We start from the raw sequence: 25112 nt of genomic DNA, 5'->3' as shown, positions 1-25112 counted from the left end.
ACTGACCACCTGCTCTGGAGGTTGGGGTCAAAGGTTAGCTTAACCATGGTCCCAGTGGACAGGAAGGACAGGATGACAGGGATGGAAGAGAGATAGAGAGAGAGACAGAGAGAGAGGGGGGGGGGGGGGGGGGAGATGGACGGAGGAATCATATTCAGTTTGACCTTCAGTGAGTGACCCTTTTTTCTGGGTGTGGCTGAGAGAGAGAGAGCGCGAGAGAGAGAGAGAGAGAGAGAGGAGAGAGACAGATGGAGAGAGGGAGGGCTAGTGGAGGCTAGGAAAACGACAAACGAAAGAAAGCTCGAGAGAAAGAAAGGAGGGGATGGAGAGAGCAATGAGGAACGGGAGGGTAGATTTAAGAGAGACAGCGAGGGAAAGATAGAAAGGGTGGCAGAGGAGGACATGTGATCTGGTCTGTCTGAGAACGCCATGGCGTCTGAGTCACAACAACAACATCCTGCAGAATGTCTACTGTCTGTGCTCTTTTGTTCTAATCAAATGAACCAATGAAGTTACATGAAAAACTGCATCTGCACATTTATGGGCTCTGTGTGTGCGCGTGTGTGTGCGTGCACGTGCGTGTGTGTGTGCGTGCGTGCGTGTGTGTGTGTGACCGTGTGACTGTGTGTGTCTACACACCATATTTAAACCTATGACATTGCCTACACTGTAAGTGTGTCTCTTCTGCTCTCTTCCCCTTTCTTTCTTGCTTTCGTTCTGTTCGACTAACAGATAAAGAGAATAAAAGTAAGTGCAACAGTGGTACAAAGAACAATTTGATATTGTGCGTGTGTGTGTGGGCATTGTGTGTACTATTGTCTTGTGTTTCATGGCAGTGACCATACTCCATCGATCCATCCATCCTTCCATCACTCCTGCCCTTCTTCACACAGACACGGTTCACGCAGTATTTTCAAACACTTTTCATGGTTCACCTCAATCTAGGCACCGGATTGGTCACACACTACTGCCGCAAAGTTGAGAAGATATCCAAAAGGGATTTGTTTGCAATTCAATTCCGACAGACACTGTCTGAATCATGTTTAATGCAATTGTCAGACTCATTCTTATTGAGTGTTTATCAATACAAGGAATCTGACTTACATAGACAAATAATCGTAGCATGGGAAAACTACTTAGAAAAAGTGATCAAAACAATACAGAGAAGAAATAAATATATTATATATTATAATATTACACTCACTATCATCATTACACTGTCATCCAGTACTCCAAGATATTAAAAACAACAACAACAACAACAACAATAACAACAACAATAACAACACTAAGACGTACAGTACAGTACGTGTAACTGTGTCTGGTGGAACCCAATTATTGGTGATGTCTCACTTCTGAAATTCTGATAAAAGTGCTTAAACTTCCATACACAACCATTCATTAATTTTGTCATCAGGCATGTCTGTTCCACAGGATGTGCTAATGGTCTATTATGTGTCATTTTAATACTATGCATTATGAACTGTTATTATGTACAAAGTTTGAGATAGAAGCATCATAACAAATTTAAGTCACTGTGGAAGTCCCATTTTCAGTTGTGTGTGTTTGCGTGCGTGTATGCGTGCGTCTGTGTGTGTGTGTGTGTGTGTGTGTGTGTGTGTGTGTGTGTGTGTGTGTGTGTGTGTGTGTGTGTGTGTGTGTGTGTGTGTGTGTGTGCATGTGTGTGCATGTGTGTGTGTTTCTTTATCTTTTTAAACCTAACTCTTCCTACAACTATGAACTTGTGCCGTATCCTCCACTGGAATCAACATGAACATTGCACTATTATATATAGAATCCTTATCCAATACAACAGCAGTGGTCAGAAAGCAGGCTGTGTGCTGGTCACTGGAGAGCATCAAGTATTGGATAGATACAGGATTGATACCGAGCACTGAGCAGACAGTTGCATGCTTGGTCCAGTACAGAAAATGCAAACAAATGAATCACTTGAACCGTAGCGTCCCTATTCTGGGTCGAACATCAGCAAAGTATATAGGTTAACTTCATGTCCTCTGCTGTGTGTGTGTGTGTGTGTGTGTGTGTGTGTGTGTGTGTGTGTGTGTGTGTGTGTGTGTGTGTGTGTGTGTGTGTGTGTGTGTGTGTGTGTGTGTGTGTGTGTGCGTGTGCGTGCGTGCGTGCGTGTGCGTGCGTGCGTGTGTGTAGTGTCACAGCCGCCAGTGATGTCAGAAATGCCAGAATCATTCATAGCCTTCTCTCTGGAAGACATCATTCTCCCATGTGAGGCCACCGCTATTCCAAATGCCACGTACGTAAACTTGGAATACTTCTGTGTACATTACATAGCCGGCTGAGGGATTTGTTTCCACTATAGTACGTGACAGATGGAATGGATAAACTGATGTTGTGTATATATTTTAATCTAGGCTTCTTCGCTTCAAGATCATTTTTGGCGAGCAACACAGTCAAGCTGCAAAGCATAATTTAGGCTTCAGTTTTCTTGTTGGGCTACTTCCTTCCTTTGCCTTCTCAGTTAGCATGACAAACAATGTTCTCCTAATAGAATCACCGGAATAACAAAATCATGTCTCTCTTCATTTCTCTCTTCATTTCTCTCTCTCTCTCTCTCTCTCTCTCTCTCTCGCGTGTCTGTGTGTGTCTGTGTGTGTCTGTGTGTGTCTGTGTGTGTGTGTGTGTGTGTGTGTGTGTGTGTGTGTGTGTGTGTGTGTGTGTGTGTGTGTGTGTGTGTGTGTGTGTGTGTGTGTGTAGGTTTCGTTGGGTGAAGGACGGTATGGAGTTTGGTCCAGAGCGTACAGGTTCCGGAACGTGGATTGCCGAGGGGGAGGAGCCACTCAGCTTCTATCAGGGCGTGTATCGCTGCTACGCCTCCAACACTCTTGGCACTGCTATGTCACCCGCCATACGCCTCATCACAGAGAGTAAGCCACACGCACACACACACACACACACACACACACACACACACACACACACGCACGCACCCACGCACGCACGCGCACACACACACACAAGCACACACACACACACACACACACACACACACACACACACACACACACACACACACACACACACACACACACATACAGGTAAGGTTGACTGGGGCCACCTGTCCCTCCTGCTGCCTCATCCGTGTTACCCTGGTAACCGTTGCTTGGAGACTGAGTGATGATGTCACTCATTCTTTGGGCTTTCTGGGACGGCTGGGTGTGATTCTACCTGAATCCACAAAAAGTATAGCCAGACATAAAACAGACCAAAACAGCAGGCAAATGATCACATCATGCATCCATGTGCGTTCTGATCTCAAAATCACTACACAAACAAGTTGAAAAGTCTATTGTAAATTGTAATGAATATGTTATCGACTCACCTGACAGATTACCGTGTTATCATTGTTATTCTAATACAATACAAAACAAGCTGGAGCATTTCATACTGTACCCTGCGTGATGTATCATTCTTTATTTGGTTATTTATCTAGTTCGATTTCTTTATTGGTTCTTCTACAGGAAGGAACAATGAACAGTCCTGTTTAAAAACGTAAAGCCTATATCCTTCGTTGTACGTCAAATAGTGAAAATAGACGTTCTACAAGCTCAGAACGCGTTGCATTGTGATATACAACATCTTGTTGGAGTTTATTAGCCAGTGATTCCTTATATTTCAGAGTCAAAAAAGAAAATTAACTCATGAGGTCCTGTTAGTGGATTTTGTGCATTATTTCCCTCCAACAAACATCAAAGTACCAGGCAACAGAGGCCCTCCACCTTGCATCCACAGCGAGCAATAGTGAATCACAGTAATAAATATTGTATACATGATATATGAACCCTTCACTGTTTCTATATGCACACACAGAGAGGGAATGGAAAGAACGAAGAGTGAGCTCTTGAATGTTAAGCCCCTCCTCCTTTCCACTGCAGACTGGCAGCAGCACCTTCCCACATCGCCTAATAATGTATCATCTGTTATTGCTGACCACAATATTAACATAAGTTATATAACACAATGTCTATGTAAGAATGCACTGTAAAGTGAACCATATGATAGCAAAGTCAGTGTTATATGGCATCTTTTTTGATAGACAGTGGAAAGACAGATGGAGAGAGGAAGAGAGAGGGACAAAGAGAGAGACATACATAGGGGGGGATAAAGAGAGAGTGGGACTGAAAACAGCAGACATGTTTGTTCTTTGGGTTCTATCCAACACGTTTCATCTGGCATCAACAGGATTAGCAATGTTATATTATTGTACTGTCATTATTTATTATCACAACGTAAACTGGTATTGTCAATTGATTGATTAATTTACCTGTGTGTGTGTGTGTGTGTGTGTGTGTGTGTGTGTGTGTGTGTGTGTGTGTGTGTGTGTGTGTGTGTGTGTGTGTGTGTGTGTGTGTGTGTGTGTGTGTGTGTGTGTGTGTGTGTGTGTGTGTGTGTGTGTGTGTGTGTGTGTGTGTGTGTGTGTGTGTGTGTGCGTGCTCACATTGCAGCTCAGCCCATCCCTCCGAAAAGGCAAGGTAGCTGGAAGACAGCGCAAGAGGGAGACAGCCTCATTCTACCCTGCAACCCTCCCAACAGTTCCTCAACCCCACTTATTCACTGGATGGACAGGAGTGAGTCCCACTGTGTGTGTGTGTGTGTGTCTTTTTTTATGTCTGTCTTCTATCTGCCTAAATGTCTGCCTAAATGTCTGCCTAAATGTCTGTCTCTCTGTCTATCTGTCTGTCTGTCTGTCTGTCTGTCTGTCTGTCTGTCTGTCTGTCTGTCTGTCTGTCTGTCTGTCCATCTTATTATCTGCCGGTCTCATCTGTCTCTATAGGTCAGTGAGTCTGAGTAGCTCTGTCTGTGTGTTAGCATCTTATCTGTGTGTGTGTGTGTGTGTGTGTGTGTGTGTGTGTGTGTGTGTGTGTGTGTGTGTGTGTGTGTGTGTGTGTGTGTGTGTGTGTGTGTGTGTGTGTGTGTGTGTGTGTGTGTGTGTGTGTGTGTGTGTGTGTGTGTGTGTGTGTGTGTGTGTGTGTGTGTGTGTGTGCGCGCGTGCGTGTGTTCGTTTGCGTGAAGAGCCCTATCGGAGGGTTTTGCATCATCCAACTGCATTGCAGACTGCTTCCACTCCAGTTAATGAATGCAGCACTGAAAGCTGAGGTTTACCCCTTGTTTTTTGTCCTTATTATTCACCCCCCCCCCTCTCTCTCACTCTGCCTTTGTCTCACTCTTTCCCTGATGACAGGCAGTACTCCAGCCTTTGAAGTAGTCTGTATCCACTCTGCCGTCTTCACTCAGAGTTTCAGAATGTGCGCTCGCTTCTAAACACCACCAAATGAAAATATAGCATTCTTGCTATCCTCTTCTGTTGCTCCTCCGCTGGCTTAATGCTTGTTTGTTTGTCTGTCGGTACATTCCTTACTTCCTTTTCGTTGATCACTCTCTTCTGTCTCTCTCCCAGAGATGGTCCACATCAAGCAGAGTGAGAGAGTGGTGGTGGGGCAGGATGGTAACATGTATTTTGCCCACGTCATGAAGACTGACAGCAGACATAAGTACATCTGCAACGCGCAGTACCCGGACGCCAGGATCATTCTGCCCAAGGAACCCATCTCCCTCACTGTTACAACAAGTAAGAACACACAAACAAACACGCACGCACGCACGCACGCACGCACGCACACACACACACACACACACACACACACACACACACACACACACACACACACACACACACACACACACACACACACACACACACACACACACACACATAGAGACACAGAGACACACACGCATGCACAGACGCACACACACACACTCAGACACACACACGTACACCCACCGACGCGCACACACACACTCACAATCCAATCCACATACCACACCTGTGTCAGGACAAACGGCAAAGACACTCGGTTGATAAAACATATCTACGTAGATTGCAACTTCCTTTGTTTTTTCATCTCCGAGCTTCTGCTGCTTTCTGTTTCTTGCCCCCTTTCCCCCCCCTCAAGGTAATGACGCGTCACCTGCCAGAAAGCCCCACCTGTTCCTTCCCCATGGCACCCATACCTCCAAGAAGGCCCTTAAGGACCATAGTCTCATCCTGGAGTGCATCCCCAAAGGCCTGTAAGGATCCGCCTCTCGTGTGTGCGTGTGCGTGTGCGTGTGTTCTTGTGTTTGTATGTACACGTTACTACAGCCATTTTTTGTCCTGTCTAACAGCACCATATCGAGGACACGCGACCCAAAGTTCCTGCCTTGGAAAATCAAACTGATGTAAATTATATAATAATTATATAACACTGAAGACTATACTGTCCTTCATCGGTCCCTGCATATGCCAATGGTCAACGTGTTAAGCTTGTCCGATATATACTGTGTAGCCAAAAGTGCCAGGAACCCCAAAGGCAAAGACACACAGGAACAGCAAAGAAAGGGAAACAGGGTTACGGAATTTATTCAATCAAAAAGGTTACGTTGGGGGAGCTCTATAGAGAGCGGTAGGGGAGATCCTGGGCATGGTGAGAGGGTTTGGGAATCCAGAGGGTAGATGGAGCGATGGTGAAGACTGAGGAGCGTGGGTGGGGGACACAGGATTTACGGAGGGAGCCACAGTAGTCAACGTTCAAGTGTCGGGTGCCAGTACTCAGCAGCTTATAGGCAGCTTGCCCTGATGGCGATGTGGAGCTGCTGGGCCGATTGGGATCACCCACACCCAAGCTGGCTGCTTGCTGAGGGAGACGCCTGGCCCTGGCTCTATGATGTTGTGCAGAGGAGGGACTAGGAACGTGTGACACAACACAATGCTCAATTTCAGATCGATTGATCAACCCACTGAGGAGAATAATGCATGAGAATGGATAAGGAAAACCAGAGTCTCAATTGAGTAATAGAAAATGTTAATAGTAAACAGCTTAAAAGTGGCATTTTTCACTCCATATGGTCAATGCACATGTGCAAGTTGAGATCAATCGGTCAGTCCACCAAGGAGAACAATGGACTGAGGAGGACAGACAGTTTATGTTTATGTTAAAGGTAGCTATGTCTGACCCAAATATCCTAAATAATGTTATTAAATCAACCCTCGCCTGTTCATAATTCAGTTCACCAAATCCAAACCATTCATCTTTTCAATGTGGGTAACCAAGGGCAGTATAGTCTTCAGTGGACGTTATAATTTACATACAGCATAAAAATTATTGTATGTAAATTACACATCATGACACATGGTGATGGCGATCGTTTAGCTACTGTGACAGCAATGGTAAACAAACCTCGATAACCGCAAACCTCAGACTCATTATTGATCTCTAAAGAAAAGCGCAGCTCTGATTTACTGATAGGGCACATATGTTCAACATGCAGCCTTATTAAAGCTACTGAGCCATAACCTGATGTTGTATTCAACCCAATGACCCGTGAGGATATCATCTACAGTGGCTAGGCTATCAGTGAGACAGAGCCATCTGACTGCATGAAGGAGTGAAGGGAGGTTAGCCTGTTATTGTGTTAGCTTATCTAATAAGTGACAGGGATTTTTTAAAATGCTTCTTTCTTGGTTAACCACTTATTGCTCCGTAAACACTGGGGGTTGTGCTGATTGGACTCTGTTGCTTGGTTACCAAGTCGTACTGAGCTGTTTTACATACAGTGTGGAGAGCATCTCGCCTTCTGTCTCTGGTCCAAACTGTGCGTCTCCAATCTGTAAACCTGGGGTTCATGCACCCTTCACCAAACTAACATACTTTCAACCAGAGGGTTTAAAAGGGTCTGACTTGTCCTAAATTGGCCAAAACAAAAACAAAGCCAACTAGAACAATGTGCTCCTCGAAGCACAGGTCTCCTCCAGGGCAGGTAGGTTATTGTGGTCCAGCAATGTTTCATGGCAATTGGACGCTGCGTTCATGATTTAAGGCATTTTGTTCAAAACGGGCCACTCCTGCAAACTTTGGAAGCCAATCTTAGCCAATCAGGATGGATGGATGGTGCCGGAGATTAGCTGCTCATAGACGGACGGACAGACACACACACACACACACTGACACACGGACAGACAGGGGCGAAAACATCTTGACAGCTTCCACTGTTTGTGATGCATGTTCTGCTCCGCTGACAGCCAAAGTGCTCTCCCTGGCCATCACTCTCTACTGTACGTCAAGGCTGAGAGACCCCTACAGGTCCATTTGTACACTCTCCTTAACATTAACCTGTTGGGATTTGTTTATCTCTCTGTCCCCTAGTGTGCTCTCCTAAAAGCATGTGTCCCAGAAATGGCAGTGACAGCAGCGGAGCTACAGCACGCTTCATTAGGGACAATAAATACCCCTGTGCCGTCTACAAGGCTCAGTGTCACCTTTGTGTGTACATGCATCTCTCAAGCCTGATTTATACGTAGTTGCACTTGAGTGCAGATATATATAGCAGATATGTAAGCTCACAACGAGTCATGCTGTGAAACATTGTGAGCTTGTAGATCACTTTAGCTTGGAACAGTATAAATCAGGCATCAGACGACCCAAAGACAGTAAATCTAGGACATTCTGTTGCTAAATTAATCTTATTACATTTTTTATTAGTATTAGTATTTTTTGTGTCATTGGACTGCAATTTCAGCTTGGGTTGTTGGGTGAAAAGTGGGCAAAGGGAAAAGTGACCTAACACACACACGCACGCACGCACGCACAAACACACATGCATGCACGCACGCACGCACAAACACGCATGCATGCACGCACGCACGCGCACATACACACACACACACACACACACACACACACACACACACACACACACACACACACACACACACACACACACACACACACACACACACACACACACGTTTCTGTTTCTGTTAATTCTAATCTCCCTCCATCCCAGAGGAGAGAGTACTCCGTTTCCATGGCAATTAATGGGCTCTCCTCTAATAAGCTCAAAGCGATGAGATGGGATATTACATCATTAGCTACATTATAATCCATCATTAGCTACATTATAATCATTCATCTGGGTTTGCAGACACACCTCTCTTTAATTTCTTTTTCAAACTCTAATTTCCTCCCATAACTATCTATCGATCCAGCTCTCATATCTTCTCTTCCTCTTTCCTCCCATACTTAATTCTCTCTCTCCGTCTGTCTGTCTATCTGTCTCAGTCTGTCCGACCAATTGCATATCTGTCCATCTGTAAATGTAAGTCTTTTTGTCGCCTTTTTTAATCTCTCTCCTCCTCTCTCTCTCTCTCTTTCCCTGAAGACCCACTCCGAGGGTGGAGTGGAGGAAGAAGGACGGCAGTCTGGCGGAGACGGGCGGGAAGGTGGACACCCACGGCCGCTGGCTTAACTTTGAGAGCATCGCCCTGGAGGATGATGGCGAATACGAATGCAAGGCCACCAACGAGCACGGATCGGTCACCCATTCCTTCACTGTCACCGTGGAGGGTGGGTACACGTTAACACGTACAGTACATGCACAGCTCATGCTACTGGAAATAACATGCGTGACACACCATAGTTCTGCTTCACGCTTCCTGTGACTTCTTTCTGTCTGTCTCTCGTGCTCTCGTTTCCTTCCTACTTTGACTACATCCATTGTTTTCCTACATCTCTCTCTCTCTCTCTCTCTCTCTCTCTCTCTCTCTTTCTCTCTCTCTCTCTTTCTCTCTCGTTAGTGATAATTTACATTTAGAAATATGGCAGATGTTTTCCCTCTAACTCCAAAGAGTGTACAAATGGAACCAAATGCACCCGTAATGGTGCAACGCATTTCGGAGTTGCTCTTCGGAGTTGAATTAACACTAATGATTTCACTCTGTGTGTTATAGCTGAGCCCTACTGGGTGAAGAAGCCAGAGAGCCTGCTGTATGCTCCAGGGGAAACGGTCCGTTTAGAATGCCAGGCTGATGGCATCCCCACCCCCGACATCATCTGGAACATCAATGGCCAACCTGTCACAGGTACGTCATTACCTCAGTCTCTGGGGGAGGCACTGGATTTGGAGGTAGAGCGGCCACCTTGGAACCGGAGGGCTCCTAGTTCGTTCTCTGTATCCTCCATGTCGAGCAAGACGCTGAACCCCTAACTGTTTCCAATGAGCAGTGCTTCAAATGTGTGTGAGTGTGTGTGTGTGTGTGTGTGTGTGTGTGTGTGAATGGATGAATGTAGCACACTATTGTAAAGTGCTTTGGATGAAGACCCTATAGAAATGCAGACCATTTACTGAACCCAATGAACTCAAAGATAGAATAGAATAGAATAGAATAGAATAGAATAGAATAGAATAGAATAGAACACACGCACGCACGCACGCACGCACGCACGCACGCACGCACGCACGCACGCACGCACGCACACACACACACACGCGTGCATAAACATCGATATTTTGGGCTGTACAGCCGCTTGGCCTCCCAGCATAGCAGTTGAATGGCTTTTGAGGACTAAATGTTATGTCCCTGTTGACCACTGACATCATGACCAAATGAAATTTGCCAACAAAATGCCGGCTTTAAACTTTTCAATTGAATGGCTGTGAGAAGGGCTTAAAGATTCTGGCTCTTAGTCAAAACATACTCACGTCCCTCTGGCGCCGTGCCATCAGCGTTTGTTTATATCTTTAATTTATCTCTGCACTAACCGTTTTTTTCTTGTTTGACAAGCACAGAATGATTTCAGGGAAGTCCATTTCGTGTCTCTTCCAGGCAGTCAACTAACGGTCCACAACAGAGTAGCTTTTAGAATGGGGGATGTGGCCAGCAGCCTTGTCTTAAGATGGTTTGACCAAGGCCTTCCTCTGTCTTAAGTGCTTCCCTGAGAGAGAGAGACAGAGACAGAGAAAGAGAAAGAGACACACACACACACACACACACACACACACACACACACACACACACACACACACACACACACACACACACACACACACACACACACACACACACACACACACACACACACACACACACACACACACACACACACACACACACACGAGACAAACAGTCCTGTAACAGCTGTAGCTGGATCTGCTGAAGTAGAAAGTGTTAGTTAAATATGACTTTGCAGTAGCGGTCAGTGGTTGTTATGTTCTGTTTCTGTTTGAGTAGCTCTAACAATATTGGCGCGTTGACCTGGCAAAATGACCTCCATTTGAATCACCAGTCTTGGAAGTCTTGTTTTATTTGCTCACTGTCCATGGAGCTGACCTGTATACATTCCACTGCGTTTTGTTTGGAAACACTACTTTTAACATGTGACAAATAAAGTTACATTGATTGATTGTACATTAGCCAAAAATAGACGACCTAGACGCTCACAGCGCGTTGCAACGCGTTGTGAGCGTGTAGATCTGCTATTTTTGGCAGAGAGATTTGCTGTAAGCGGGGAAAAAGCAGCCCAAGTACAGAGCCAACTCAGGTGCCATCTACTAATTCTAGAGGGTTTAAGTGGTTAAAAATCCTTTCACCCTATACCTCCTGTCCCCATGCACCCTAACTTCCCCTGTTCACTCTACTTTGTTCTCTCCCCTCTCTCTCTTTCCCATTTATCTCTCTTTTCCCTCCCTCCCTCCCTCTTCTTCATTTCCTCACCTTGTCTCTCTCAATCTCTCCCTCTCTCTGTCCGTCCCCTGTAGAAGTGGATGTGGACACCCGTCGCAGGGCGTCGGGAGGCGTGTTGATATTGAGGGACGTTGCGTTTGGCGACACGGCTGTGTACCAGTGTGAGGCCACTAATGAACACGGAAACATCCTCATCAACACCTACATCTATGTCATCGGTGAGTGTACACACACACACACGCGCACACACACACGCACGCACGCACGCACTCACACGCGCGCGCACGCACGCACGCACGCACACACACACACACACACACACACACACACACACACACACACACACACACACACACACACACACACACACACACACACACACACACACACACACACACACAGTACAAACATCAAATAGCTGATCTCCTATCTCTCTCTCTCTCTCTCTCTCTCTCTCTCTCAGAGCTTCCTCCTCAAATCTTGTCAAATGATGGAGAGGTGTACCGAGTCGCTGAGGGAAAAGTTGCTAAGCTTCCCTGTGACGTCTTCGGCTCCCCACTCCCACACGTCACATGGTAAGATGCACGCACACACACACACACACACACACTGTTCTCTGCTTTTTGTTAAACTTTCAGCTATTTTTGAGCTCGACATTCAAAATTACCATATCATACATTCTCCGAAACAAGGCCCAACTTCTCTGTAATCACTTTACTTCAATTAATGTAGTCGTGTTTTGATCTTGAAGATCCCGCTGGTTTGAGCTCATGATATATCATAAATAGGAGTGTTTAATAGATACATGTTAAGACTTTTAAGTAATTGCAAAATGGGATATAATGTAATTTGACCAATTATGCTAAATCAGTGCCTCATACATGCTCTTCAGACGGTCTTCAGATTTGATGAAACCATGCCCCCTAGTGGAGGCTTTTTAGTACAGCATCATTTGGCTCATCCAGATGGTCTCATTATTGAGGGCAGGGCCACACCCAGGTTGCTCAGTTTCAGTAGCTTGACACCATAGAGCTGCCTGGAGGCTGTGGACTTCATTAGCCTGATAACTGGGTGCACATGATACATTAAGTAAAACATCTATGTATCATCAATAGGTCTACCTCTATTGCATTACTCATATTACTAAGATTAGTATTTTCTTTCATAAAAAAATAATAAAAACATATAAAAAAGAAAAAAGATCAATCGCAGCATTTCATTACATATACAATATCTATATCCACATCTGCAAAAAGAGGAGTGGGGTGGGGGGTTGTACAGCATTTGATTTAATGTATTTCTTTTCAGGCATAGGATCTACCACCATTAGAAGAACTCTGCTATTATAACAGTATTGTGTTTTAAAAGATCAGCTGTTCTGTACTGGTTGTGGAGGCACACTCAATCGTTCAACCCCGGAAAGAGAAAATACCTGGTAGCTTACAACGATCTAGTTAAAAGCCACCTACTGCAGCGCTGCCTAGACAATAGAGAGATGACTCATCCATCTGTCTTGTGGTGTATACCCTCTCAACTGCACTACAGATTGATATATATAGTAATATATATAGTATAGTGGACAGTTCTCCAGGTCTGCGTACCATTAATTGATTCACATCTGTCTATCATCCATTCATTGATCGGCCAAAGAACACCTATTGATCCAAGCAGATGGATTTATGGCTATTACCTTGAAATAGTTTTATTTCATCCACTGATCAATACAGTTTATGATAGCTCTGTGTGTGTGTGTGTGTGTGCGTGTGTGTGTGTGTGTGTGTGTGTGTGTGTGTGTGTGTGTGTGTGTGCGTGTGTGTGTGCGTGTGTGTGTGCGTGTGTGTGTGTGTGTGTGTGTGTGTGTGTGTGTGTGTGTGTGTGTGTGTGTGTGTGTGTGTGTGTGTGTGTGTGTGTGTGTGTGTGTGTGTGTGTGTGTGTGTGTGTGTGTGCGCGTGTGTGCGTGTGTGTGTGTGTGCGTGTGTGCGCGTGTGTGCGTTTGTGTGTGTTTGTGTGTGTGTGTTCCCTACAGGGATGGAGAGGGGTCTCTTCCTCTCCTGTCAGATCCTCGTGTGGCACTGATGACCAATGGGATGTTAGAGCTGTCCAACGCCAGTCGAGATGACAGAGGCGCCTACACCTGCACCATCAGGAACACCAACATCTCCATCACCGCTTACCTGGAGGTCCTCAGTGAGTCTAAACACTATCGTTCTCGTCTACCTGCTTGTACTGCTGATTCAAGGGAACTGAAGGTTATTCTGTGTTCTGTTTCACTTGTCTAATGCCTAAAATGGGATGGTAACATGTAAATAGCAGTAACCACTTTCACCCTGGAATCCCTACTTTTGGGCAATGGGCATGTCATTATAGGTGAAAATGGTCCAAATTGTTTGAAAATGGCCGATATACAAGCTCACAATGCGTTCCATTGCGCTTGTAGACCGACAATTTTTGAATGGCTGAAATGTGTAAAATACGGCTTAAGAGAGTAAATACCAACCCATGTGAAATATTTGTTATAGCACTGATTTCAGTGTTGTCACTTAAAAATGTAAATGAAAAAAAGAACATTTTACACAGCAACCACCATTGCTTTCGCTTGAGTGGTCATTTATCACACATATACACTCTGACCCTGTCCTGTCTGCTTGTGTGTCCTGTCAGATCGTACCGTGATGTTGGCCGGCCCCCATCACGTGCGCGTCTTTAGAGGCAACAGCTCTCAGTTGGACTGTCGCTTCTATATGGACCCTCAGCTCAAACAACCCCAGATCAACTGGAAACGAGACGGTCATAAGCTGGTCCTGGATCCATCGAAGTAAGCACATGTTTTTATGATGTCTCAAACTCCTTCACTGGCCTGTCTCTGTACAATGTTTAGAAGCTGTCGCTGTGGGAACTTATTGTAATTTATTGATTGATTAATCCATTGATTCATTAACATCTTGATCCAATTCATAGTTAGGACCGTCTTCTTATGGTTTATTGTGTCAAAGAATGAAATCCTGCTAGGGACAGACTTGTCATGTGCCTTTTTTAAAGTATACTGTCTTTAAGATTGGAACCCTATAGTGACAGACTTGTCATGTGCCTTTTTTAAAGTATACTGTCTTTAAGAATGGAACCCTATAGTGACAGACTTGTCATGTGCCTTTTTTAAGGTATACTGTCTTACCAAATGGAACCCTGCTAATGACAAACTTGGAGTTAAAGGACAGCGGGCAGTATTCCTGTGAGGTCCTCACTGAAGTGGACGACGTAGAGGCCAACGGCATCGTCACTGTAATTGGTGAGTAAAGCCTGATTTATACTTATACCATACGTTGTATGGTGGTGTCGCAATAAGACAATACTATATATCTACCTTACAGACAGTGTGTGTGTGTGTGTGTGTGTGTGTGTGTGTGTGTGTGTGTGTGTGTGTGTGTGTGTGTGTGTGTGTGTGCGTGTGCGTGTGTTATGTATTGTGTATTATGTATTATTTACATGATTTGTCCCGCAGATTGTCCAGAACCACCCTATGGGCTGGCCTTGTATGACATTCAGGACCGCAGTCTCACCCTCAGTTGGCTCCTTGTACCCTCGCACAACAGTCCTATCACAGGTACTGAACACACATGCACACACACGCACGTACGCATGCACACACACACACACACACACACACACACACTCGCGCGCGCACGCACGGACACAAACGGGAACAGTATGTATTTCCATGCTCTTCTCATAAATTAAATTATTTTATGATTTGATAGACTGAATGTACTTTAGTACATGATCACCGCCTTAATCATATTGAGCTGTGTATTGTTTTTCAATTTGGGTTTTAAATGTCTCATTGAGTGAAAAACAAAAATCAATGACTACGTGTACATGCACATGAAACTCTGGTTACTGGGAATAATCAGGTCGTTCAGTTTTTAGCAATGTATGTTTCAAGATTTGCATGGTTCAGAACAACTATAACGTTTTTTTGAACCATGTAAATTATTTTTTATACAGTTTACAATATGTAGATATACATAACACATTAACCACTTAAAACTGCAATCCATAACTCATTTGTATGAATAAATGTTATTAAGACCGATCTGTTTGGTAGAGTATGTCACGTAATACAATATAAGTAACTTCTATTGAGACATTTAATAAGGTACAGTAGGACACCTACTGGTTGACAAGAGGTTCTGCTTGAAACTCAAATGGAAATAAATTGTCTTCCCAAACATGGTCTCCGTTTTCAGGACTTTGCAAAGATTTCAGGACTTGCGCGCAAGACTCAGGTTCTGCTCCCAAGCAGGACATGAAAGTTACGGTTTGCAGCGTTAAACCCGGTTTTATACTTTGTTGTATGACGATGTCGCACAAAAATAGCAAAGATTTGCTGACCTAAGCTCAACAATCGCAACGCGTTGTGAGCTTGTAGAGCTGCTAATTTTGAAAGATATTTGCCTATAATAGAGCCCAAAATATGGACACCAGGTTGAGTGGCTAAATTAGGTCCACCTTCTCATTATTGGGAAGTGCTTCTATTCCACCCGATGTCTCATTTGTTTCAGTGAGTGCACTGTAAATACAAGTCTATTTTGAAGCGTTTGTGTTCATGGCTGAAGTGGATTGAACAGATGAAATCAATGACTATGTGTCAGCTCACACAAAACTCCAGTTATTGTGAATACGGGAATAACATGATGATTCCATCAAAGTATTTATATGGCTCGCAATAACACCATCTCCCCCAATAACCAGAGTTCGATTTGTTCGATGTCGTGGCTCTGTCTATACGTGGCTCCTTCTATGCATGGCTGGCTCTGTCTATGCGTGGCTCCTATGAGGCGAGCCGTCTAGATTAGAAGAAGGTCTTTGAGAAGCTCAAAGCATAATATCTCCCCTGCCCAAACTGTCTGTCTGTCTGTCTGTCTCAGCCCTATGGTCTTAGCTAAGCAGTAGAAATGTTGGTGTTAGTACTGGAGACCAGGGTTCGAATCCCAGGTAGGACATAAATCTTACAGATTGCAGTTTAACATCCATCGCTAGCATTGTAGGTCAATCTACAGTACACTATTGTCTTTTTTACACACGCAATGTTGAGAAACCTAAAGAAATAAGACAAATGTTGAAAGATTTAGCAGAAACCTATTTTCTTTGTGTTTTTGGATAGACTTTTCAAATCAAGCCGTACTCCCAAAGAAATCAAACTGAGTGTGTTGTGTTTTCTACTGTATCTCACGTTTCAAGTTCCTGAGGTTTTTTTTGCATCTTTTTGTACTGAAATTAATGGAATCCAGTGGCTTCCTCAAAAACAAATAATCCACATTATGCTTTGGAAGTATTGCAGTATTGTCACATATTCAGTGAGTTGTCAATGAGCTAAAGAGGCCAGACCACCAGTATCCTTTAAGATTCTAGGTACTGTAAGATCCTTCTAGATCCGTCTATATGCTGGACAGAGCCGATCGTCCTAATATACTCTCAGTGTACATTATATGCACAGTATAATCCTCAAAAAAAAATCATTTTCTCTCAGACTTCATTGTAGAGGCACAAGAGGCGCAGCACACAGAAGAAGTTCAGGGGAACTGGGAGAAGTGGAAGCATGTCTCTGGAGATGTCAACCACCTGGAGTTGACCCTCCAGCCATACTCCAAGTACCGCTTCCGGGTCATTGGGGTTAACGAGGTTGGCCCCAGTAAGCCCAGCGAAGAGTCAGAATCCCATGGCACACCACCTGCTGGTGAGAATTGAGCAAACTTTAGACACTGTTGAGTTTAAATACCCAATACCACAATAGCCAAGGAAGCCTGTTTCACAACTAAATATACATTTATCACCCTGTTTTTACTATTGACCATCTGTAGGACCATGCCAGTACCTTACGATTACAATACGATGTTGGAAAATTACTCAAAAATATCCCTAGGGTAGGTACCCTCACAAAAAAAACATGTAGTAATCCTGGTTTCTATACTGCCCCCCTGGTCAGCCGGGAGCCTGATGGAGGGGAAAGTAACTGATTGGAATAACGTGTTCCTTCACACTACGTCCAACCAGGGAAACTCCCCCCTGTCAGGTGATAAGAAGGGCTTGCTAGCTCCTCATGCATTGAAGGAGGCATGAGCTCAGAGAGTAGCGCCCAGGATTACATAGGCAATTGGCACTGGGTGAAAATATTGGTTACAAAATTGTGGGATAACAAATTACGAAAAAGAAAAAAAAAAACCTATGCGAGTTACAGTGACGGGTGCGAGGTCACAGGTGGAGCTAGGTGGCCTAATTATCTGTGTAAACAAACATTTCACACCACTAACGCTGACAGACCCAGTAGCTTATTGCCACTTGGATCCCTTTTGGACCTGCCATCCTGATACTTTTTGTCTTAACCATTCTATAATGTCATTTCCCTATAGTTCCAGACACAAACCCCAGTCATGTGCGGAGTAATTCCTTAGACTCAGGGACTCTGATCATTGAGTGGGAAGTAAGTATGATGACTAGTTGACTAGTTGTTAACTAGTTGTACGAACTCTTGTTTTATTGTTTTATTGGATCTTGTTTATTCGTTACACTTATTTGTTTTAGCTCTTGCTCATTTGATTTTCCTACTTTGTCTCATCTGTTTATGAAAGTAGGTAGCTGATGTATTGCACTTTTACTTTAGCGCTAGGTATACTCTTGGTTGCTTGTTTTAGAAGAGAATGCACTTAACTCTTCCGGTGATTAGTAGTTTTGTTCCCCACCTATGTTGAATGCACTTATTGTAAGTCGCTTTGGATAAAAGCGTCTGCTAAATGACTGTAATGTAATGTAATGTAATGACTCTCTTGACATTTGGGTTTGGGAAGGTTACTTTTCAAATGCAATTCGTTACAGATGACCATTTATCCTCTTAAAATATAATAAGTAATATAATATGTTTTATGACTTCATCAAAATAATGTAACCTGATCACTGATTGCTATTTGTTTACTTTCTAGATAAATGTTTTAAACCAGGATGGTGTACAGTATGCACCACATAAAAACAGACAAGAGTTTTCAGTCATAGTTATTATTTCTATTTTTATTGTTGAACGTTTGACCACTGAAGTCATACTCATCTGAACACATAATGTCATCTTTAGTGTTACACGGTAAAATCTACCCATAATACACTATGGGTACAAAGAGTGTTACACTATGTTGTATACCCTTTGAGTGTTACTATGTACCCCCCTTTCTGGCTGAACGCATGACTCCCCGACCTTTCCCCACAAAAAGCAAGAATATGGCAGGCCTAAAAATATAAATTTTCATTTTACAATGAAGTTATGGTGGTTTGAAATATATTTGAGTGTAACCCTTTTGTAATCACCAACATTTTGATTAGTCACTGAAATGTAATCACCACATTTGTCATAATTCTAACTGACATATCTGGAATGCAGTATGTTGCTACTGTACATGAGTTGACCTGTGTGTGTGTGTGTGTGTGTGTGTGTGTGTGTGTGTGTGTGTGTGTGTGTGTGTGTGTGTGTGTGTGTGTGTGTGTGTGTGTGTGTGTGTGTGTGTGTGTGTAGGAGATGGAGAAGCGCAAGCACAACGGTCCAGGCTTCCAGTATAAGGTATCATGGCGTCTGTCAGAGGGTCAGAGCCAGCACTGGAACCACAGCTACGCGCTGGCTCCACCGTTCCTTGTGAATGGCACAGAACCCTACACACCATTTGAGATCAAAGTCCAGGCCGTCAACGCCCAGGGAGAGGGACTCGCACCTATCGCTGAGATTGGATACTCTGGAGAGGGCGGTATGTGTCACACTTTTAATTTACTGAATGCTAACAATGCAAAATACCTGATTTACACTTTATGCACCACAAATAGCAGCTATACAAGCTCACAACACGCCACATCGTGACATGTTGTGAGCTTGTAAATCTTCTTTGTTTTGTTGAAAGAAAGAATAAACACAAATAGACTTCCACTAAAATATCAGCTAAAACAGCAGTGCACAACGTGTCGCATTGTGACACATTGTGAGATTCTTCATCTTTAAAAAAAAAAGTTGTCTTCTCTTCTCTCTTCTCTTCAATGTCTTTCCCATCTACTCATTCACATGCTCCCCTCCCTCCTTCATGAATGTTCGCTTATCCAAACCCCCCCCTCCCTCTCTCTCAGTGCCTCTGGAGGCTCCGGGTGAGGTGGAAGTGACTGTGATGAACAGCACTGTCAGAGTGACATGGGAACATGCCCAGAGGGTGCAAGGACTGCTGCTCGGATACAAGGTAACAGCAACACCCCCCCAAAGTCTACAGGGAAACAAAGGCTTGCTGGGAACTGGGAAATATTAGAGAGGGATGCTTTGATATGACTCAATTATTGCTTTAAACCTAAACTGGCTTATAAACCAGCTATGGTACTTTAGTAACGTTTTCTTGTAAACACTGCCAGTGGGCCACAGAATCTCCAGTGTCTCCAGCACAAATGTCGGTTGGAGTCATACGTCACAGAAATGTCACAGGCGGCTGACGTCATAGATTACTGATGTCATAGTCTGGCCGTTCCCATGTGGGTCCCGAGATCCACATGATTTGATGTAATATAAAAATCACACCCAGTGTGAAGTGGGCGGTGTGGTCATCACAGTGGTCATCACAGACCCATGACTCACTTAAAAAAAAACATAAATGTGTTTTTTTTAAGTGCATAAAAATGTATAGGACTATGCACATGTGTCATGTGTCTCGCTAGCCAATCACAGTGCAGCAAGTGGTCATCACAGTGATGGAAGCTCACTTAAAGAAAAGTATAGATTTGCATTGAATGTGTAGGGGTTAGGGGTGTACAATGGGTGGCCAATCACAGTGCAGGGTTAGGGGTGTACAATGGGTGGCCAATCACAGTGCAGCAAATGTCAATGTCCCAACCTCACATATAGGGGGCGGTTACACCGCCCAAAAATCTTTCTAAGTGTCCAGGGCCCTCGAGGAGGTGGGCGCCTGCCTTCCTGCCTCCGGGAATTTTCTTGCAGGTCCCTGGAAGGCCCACCTGTGCCATCGGATAGTTATGCCCAGGACAGAGGCCTCTTCCTGGGGTAGCGATGAGTTCAGCAAGGCCCAAAATCCTGGTTCTCAAAAAAGTTGAGATTTTTGGCCGGGAGTCCTCCAGGGGGTCCCCGGGGACTTCTGGAGCCCATGCAGACACTTAGAAACATTTTAGATTTTTTTGGGAGAACCATGATTTTGGCCCTCGCTGAACCCATCGCTACCCCAGGAAGAGGCCTCGTCCTGGGGTAGCGATGGTTCAGCGAGGCCCAAAATCCTGGTTCTCAAAAAAAAATCAAAACATTTTCTAAGTGTCCAGGGCCCTCGAGGAGGTGGGCGCCTGCCTCCGGGAATTTTCTTGCAGGTGCCTGGAAGGCCCACCTGTGCCATCGGATAGTTATGCCCAGGACAGAGGCCTCTTCCTGGGGTAGCGATGGGTTCAGCAAGGCCCAAAATCCTGGTTCTCAAAAAAGTTGAGATTTTTGGCCGGGGGTCCTCCAGGGGGTCCCCGGGCACTTCTGGAGCCCATGCAGACACTTAGAAACATTTTAGATTTTTTTGGGAGAACCATGATTTTGGCCCTCGCTGAACCCATCGCTACCCCAGGAAGAGGCCTCGTCCTGGGGTAGCGATGGTTCAGCGAGGCCCAAAATCCTGGTTCTCAAAAAAAAATCAAAACATTTTCTAAGTGTCCAGGGCCCTCGAGGAGGTGGGCGCCTGCCTTCCTGCCTCCGGGAATTTTCTTGCAGGTGCCTGGAAGGCCCACCTGTGCCATCGGATAGTTATGCCCAGGACAGAGGCCTCTTCCTGGGGTAGCTATGGGTTCAGCGAGGCCCAAAACCCTGGTTCTGAAAAAAGTTGAGATTTTTGGCCTGGGGTCCCCCAGGGGGTCCCCAGGGACCTCTGGAGCCCATGCAGACACTTAGAAACATTTTAGATTTTTTTTGGAGAACCATGATTTTGGCCCTCGCTGAACCCATCGCTACCCCAGGAAGAGGCCTCGTCCTGGGGTAGCGATGGTTCAGTGAGACTCAAAATCCTGGTTCTCAAAAAAAAATCTAAAATATTTCTAAGTGTCCAAGGCCCTCGAGGAGGTGGGCGCCTGCCTTCCTGCCTCAGGGAATTTTCTTGCAGGTGCCTGGAAGGCCCACCTGTGCCATCTGGGGGTAGCGATGGTTCAGCGAGGCCCAAAATCCTGGTTCTCAAAAAAAAAAAAGGTCACTAAAGTATAACAATGTAGTCTTATTTAGTCACTAAAGTGACACAATTATACCCCCTGGGAGAACACTTACATTAATAACTATTCGAGTTGAAAGCATTAAGACCATTTTTAACCCTCAATGGTTCCTTTTTGAAAAAGCCCACTTCACACCCAGTGTGAAGTGGGTGGTGTGTGGTCATCACAACATGACTCACTTTAAAAAGGATAAATGACTTTTTTTTAAAGTCCATACTGCTATTCATAGGGCTGCACATGTGTCATGTGTTTCGCGAGCCAATCACAGTCCTGAATTTGCAAAGTCAGCCAATCACATTACAGTTAGTGGTGATGACACTAGCTGTAATGTAATTGGCTGATATGAAAAAAGTATCGATTTGCATTAACAATGGAAGGGTTAGGGGGTACACACATTTTTTGGTCGGTGTCTAAAACTCACTTATAGGGGGCGGCTACACCGCCCCAAAAAGCAACAACAGTCAACTGCAAAACATCAATGCAGTCCTTTAAAGCAGAAATCTTTGGAAGGTGCATTAGTTCTACAATATTTTGTAAAAACAATTTCTCCACATTCTCTCTCTCTGTCTCTCTCTCTCTCTCTCTTCTCTCTCTCTCTCTCTCTCTCTCTCTCTCTCTCTCTCTCTCTCTTTTCTCTCTCTCTCTCTTTCTCCCCTTATCTGTCCCTTTGCGCTTGCTTGTCCCCTGCTCTTATATCTCTCTCTCTGTCTGTCTGTCTTTCTCTCTCTTCACGTTCAGATCTACATCAAAAGACTGGGTTACCAGGGAGAACGGGGCAGGAGAGCGCTGGGACAGATGCACAATGACAGGGAGAGAGAGGGCAGGGAGGAGGAGGAGGAGGAGAGCAGGGTGGTGGAGGTGCTCGGTATGAAGACGTCAGCGGAGGTGCCAGGACTCCGGCTCTATTCGCGGTACGAGGTGTCTGTCTCCGTTTTCAACAGCAAAGACGACGGCCCTCGCTCGCAGCCAGAGCCCTTCAGCACACCAGAAGGAGGTGAGAACAATTAGCAATTTAGGCATTTAGCAGACCAACCACATCATAAGACCAACCACATTAATGGTGAAAATGTGTGGGTTTGTGAAGTGATGTGGCATTTCATTTGAGCATATCTGAGGTGTGCTTTGTCATGATTTGAGCGTGATTGCAAAACCTTGACCATTCAAAATGCTTGGTCAGAACAAGAGGACTTTCTTTACTGCAGTGGTTCTCAAACCTTTTAATTTCAATGACCCCCAATTTGGTATCCAATAGACCACAGACCCCCATAACTCTGAGAATGTACATAGTAACATCCTCAAGTGTAACATCGTGGTTATACAACAGTTACCACCCAAAAGGTTTACTATGTATATTTCAGTTTTTATCAGTGGTGAAGCGAGATTAACAGTCATATGGCATATTTTATTTGATCATGTGTGTGTGTGTGTGTGTGTGTGTGTGTGTGTGTGTGTGTGTGTGTGTGTGTGTGTGTGTGTGTGTGTGTGTGTGTGTGTGTGCATGGGTGTGTAGCTCCTGGTCCTCCTGCATCCTTGAGATTTGAGAGCCCGTCAGAAACAGAACTAACTCTTCACTGGACTCCTCCAATCCAAACCAATGGAATCCTGCTGGAATACATTGTACAGTATCAACGGGGTAAGTTGAAAGTATACGGTAATTATTGTTTTTTAATTTTTTGTCACTATGCCAATTCCCCTTGAATAATGAACTGTCTGTCTGTCTGTCTGTCTGTCTCTATCTGTCTGCCAATCCACAGAGGTGGAGAACGAAGACGTGAAGATGTCCATAATACGTGATCCCACCCGGACCTACTTAGAGCTGGACAACCTAGATCCTCACAGCGGCTACATCTTCAAAGTGAGCGGCCGCACGGCCGCAGGGGACGGACCTCCTATCACGAAGAAGGGATCCACCTTGCTGGACGGAGGTGAAATTACATCACATTTTACAGGGAATTCAAATATGTGTGATTGTTTTAGACTTTCATTTTGTTTCCCCCGCTCTCTCTTTCCTCAGTTCAATGTTGTGTACAGCAGGAGTTCCCAAAGTTGGGGTCGCGACCCCACTTGGGGTCGCGGGACACTGGCGGTGGGGTCGCGAAATTATTTTGGGTCATTCAAAAAAATGTTAAATGTTTTTTTACAGAATGGATGAAATATACATTTTACCATTTTAATACATTACAAATGCACACCGAACGTGCAAGTTTATGTACATAAATTACCTCGAGGGTTAGGTGGGGTCGCGAGTCAATGGCCGCATTATTTTGGGGTCGCGGGCTGAAAAGTTTGGGAACCCATGGTGTACAGGTAGAGTAAAAATATTTTGTTCTGGTTTCCTCAGACATTATAGCAGCACACAGTACACACAGTATACAACAAGGAAATAACAACAAAAATATGGTAATCAGAGAATCAAAGAATAGCAGCAGTATTAAAGGGCAAGAGCACTTTGGTAGAGGTTTGGGTTGTTTAGTTACCGTGGCATGATGTAACTACAAAGGTAAACAACACATCAAAAGTAATTGCTCCATTGATTGGAAATTGAGAATTCAAAATATGCTCCTCATTGACCTACATTGTACAGTGAAACAGCTCTCAAAGTCACTCTTTTAGCACATAAACGAACACATACAAAGCTGATTCAGACAATATAGATCATCACAAAACCCAGTAATGTTTATTTTTTAACAAAAAATCCTGTTGATTTTACTATTTTTATTAGGAAGAAAACCTGGACTGGATCCACAGATCCGGATCCGCATCTTCAAATAGTAAAATCAAGAGGAAGTTGACTGGGTTATACTGGGTTTGTCTTATATTGACTCATTCAATTTAAGACTTTTATGTGGTCCACAGTCCACATAATCCACAGTGTGGATACAAATGGAAAATCTTTACGATGCACAAATAAAAAACTTTGCAAATAATTACTTCCCTGTAACATACAGAACTTCTCTATCATTTCATCTTTTTTCGCTTCCTCTCCTCTTCTCATCCGCCCATTCCAAATCGCCTCTCCTCTGACTCTCTCCTTGTCCCTCTGTGCCTCCCATCCAGTCCCTCCATCCAACATCACTCTGGTGGCCGGGGAGACATCTGTCAACTTCAGCTGGGTGCCCGGGACCCGTTACAGGAACCATCCCTTCCAATTCCAGTACCTGAGGAAGGGAGGTAAGAGGAGGGAGGGGGTGTAGACCACTGGACCACTGGTTCTCAAAGTGGGGTCCAGGGACCTTTCTCACACTTTCCCTTGAAGTCTTCCTCGTTTTTGAAGGGGTTTCAAATGGAAAAGTGTGGGAAAGTGACCTTTTAACCTGCCCAT

General features: G+C 44.5%; 1 protein-coding gene across 2 annotated transcripts in view; it reads left to right on the top strand.

Annotated features, from left to right (window-relative positions):
* LOC311053003 (neural cell adhesion molecule L1.1-like) overlaps positions 1 to 25112 on the top strand; it is a 50262-nt gene that overhangs the window by 20386 nt on the left and 4764 nt on the right. For both annotated transcript variants that reach the window (XM_084068348.1, XM_084068347.1), the window contains exons 3-23: positions 2167 to 2269; positions 2731 to 2900; positions 4479 to 4601; positions 5432 to 5602; positions 5991 to 6105; positions 9235 to 9419; positions 9803 to 9934; positions 11611 to 11754; positions 12000 to 12111; positions 13563 to 13723; positions 14198 to 14351; positions 14695 to 14822; positions 15036 to 15137; positions 17064 to 17270; positions 17944 to 18014; positions 19092 to 19317; positions 19688 to 19794; positions 22529 to 22784; positions 23301 to 23423; positions 23545 to 23715; positions 24848 to 24961. In XM_084068348.1, the coding sequence (XP_083924474.1) occupies positions 2167 to 2269; positions 2731 to 2900; positions 4479 to 4601; positions 5432 to 5602; positions 5991 to 6105; positions 9235 to 9419; positions 9803 to 9934; positions 11611 to 11754; positions 12000 to 12111; positions 13563 to 13723; positions 14198 to 14351; positions 14695 to 14822; positions 15036 to 15137; positions 17064 to 17270; positions 17944 to 18014; positions 19092 to 19317; positions 19688 to 19794; positions 22529 to 22784; positions 23301 to 23423; positions 23545 to 23715; positions 24848 to 24961 (3075 nt within the window). The remainder of the gene's footprint in view (positions 1 to 2166; positions 2270 to 2730; positions 2901 to 4478; positions 4602 to 5431; positions 5603 to 5990; positions 6106 to 9234; positions 9420 to 9802; positions 9935 to 11610; positions 11755 to 11999; positions 12112 to 13562; positions 13724 to 14197; positions 14352 to 14694; positions 14823 to 15035; positions 15138 to 17063; positions 17271 to 17943; positions 18015 to 19091; positions 19318 to 19687; positions 19795 to 22528; positions 22785 to 23300; positions 23424 to 23544; positions 23716 to 24847; positions 24962 to 25112) is intronic.

The sequence above is a fragment of the Gymnoscopelus microlampas genome (assembly GCF_963454915.1).
Source record: "Gymnoscopelus microlampas genome assembly, chromosome: 10".
NCBI lineage: Eukaryota > Metazoa > Chordata > Actinopteri > Myctophiformes > Myctophidae > Gymnoscopelus > Gymnoscopelus microlampas.
The sequence above is the reverse complement of the archived record's forward strand: the minus strand, read 5'-3'. Positions and strand labels throughout refer to the sequence as shown.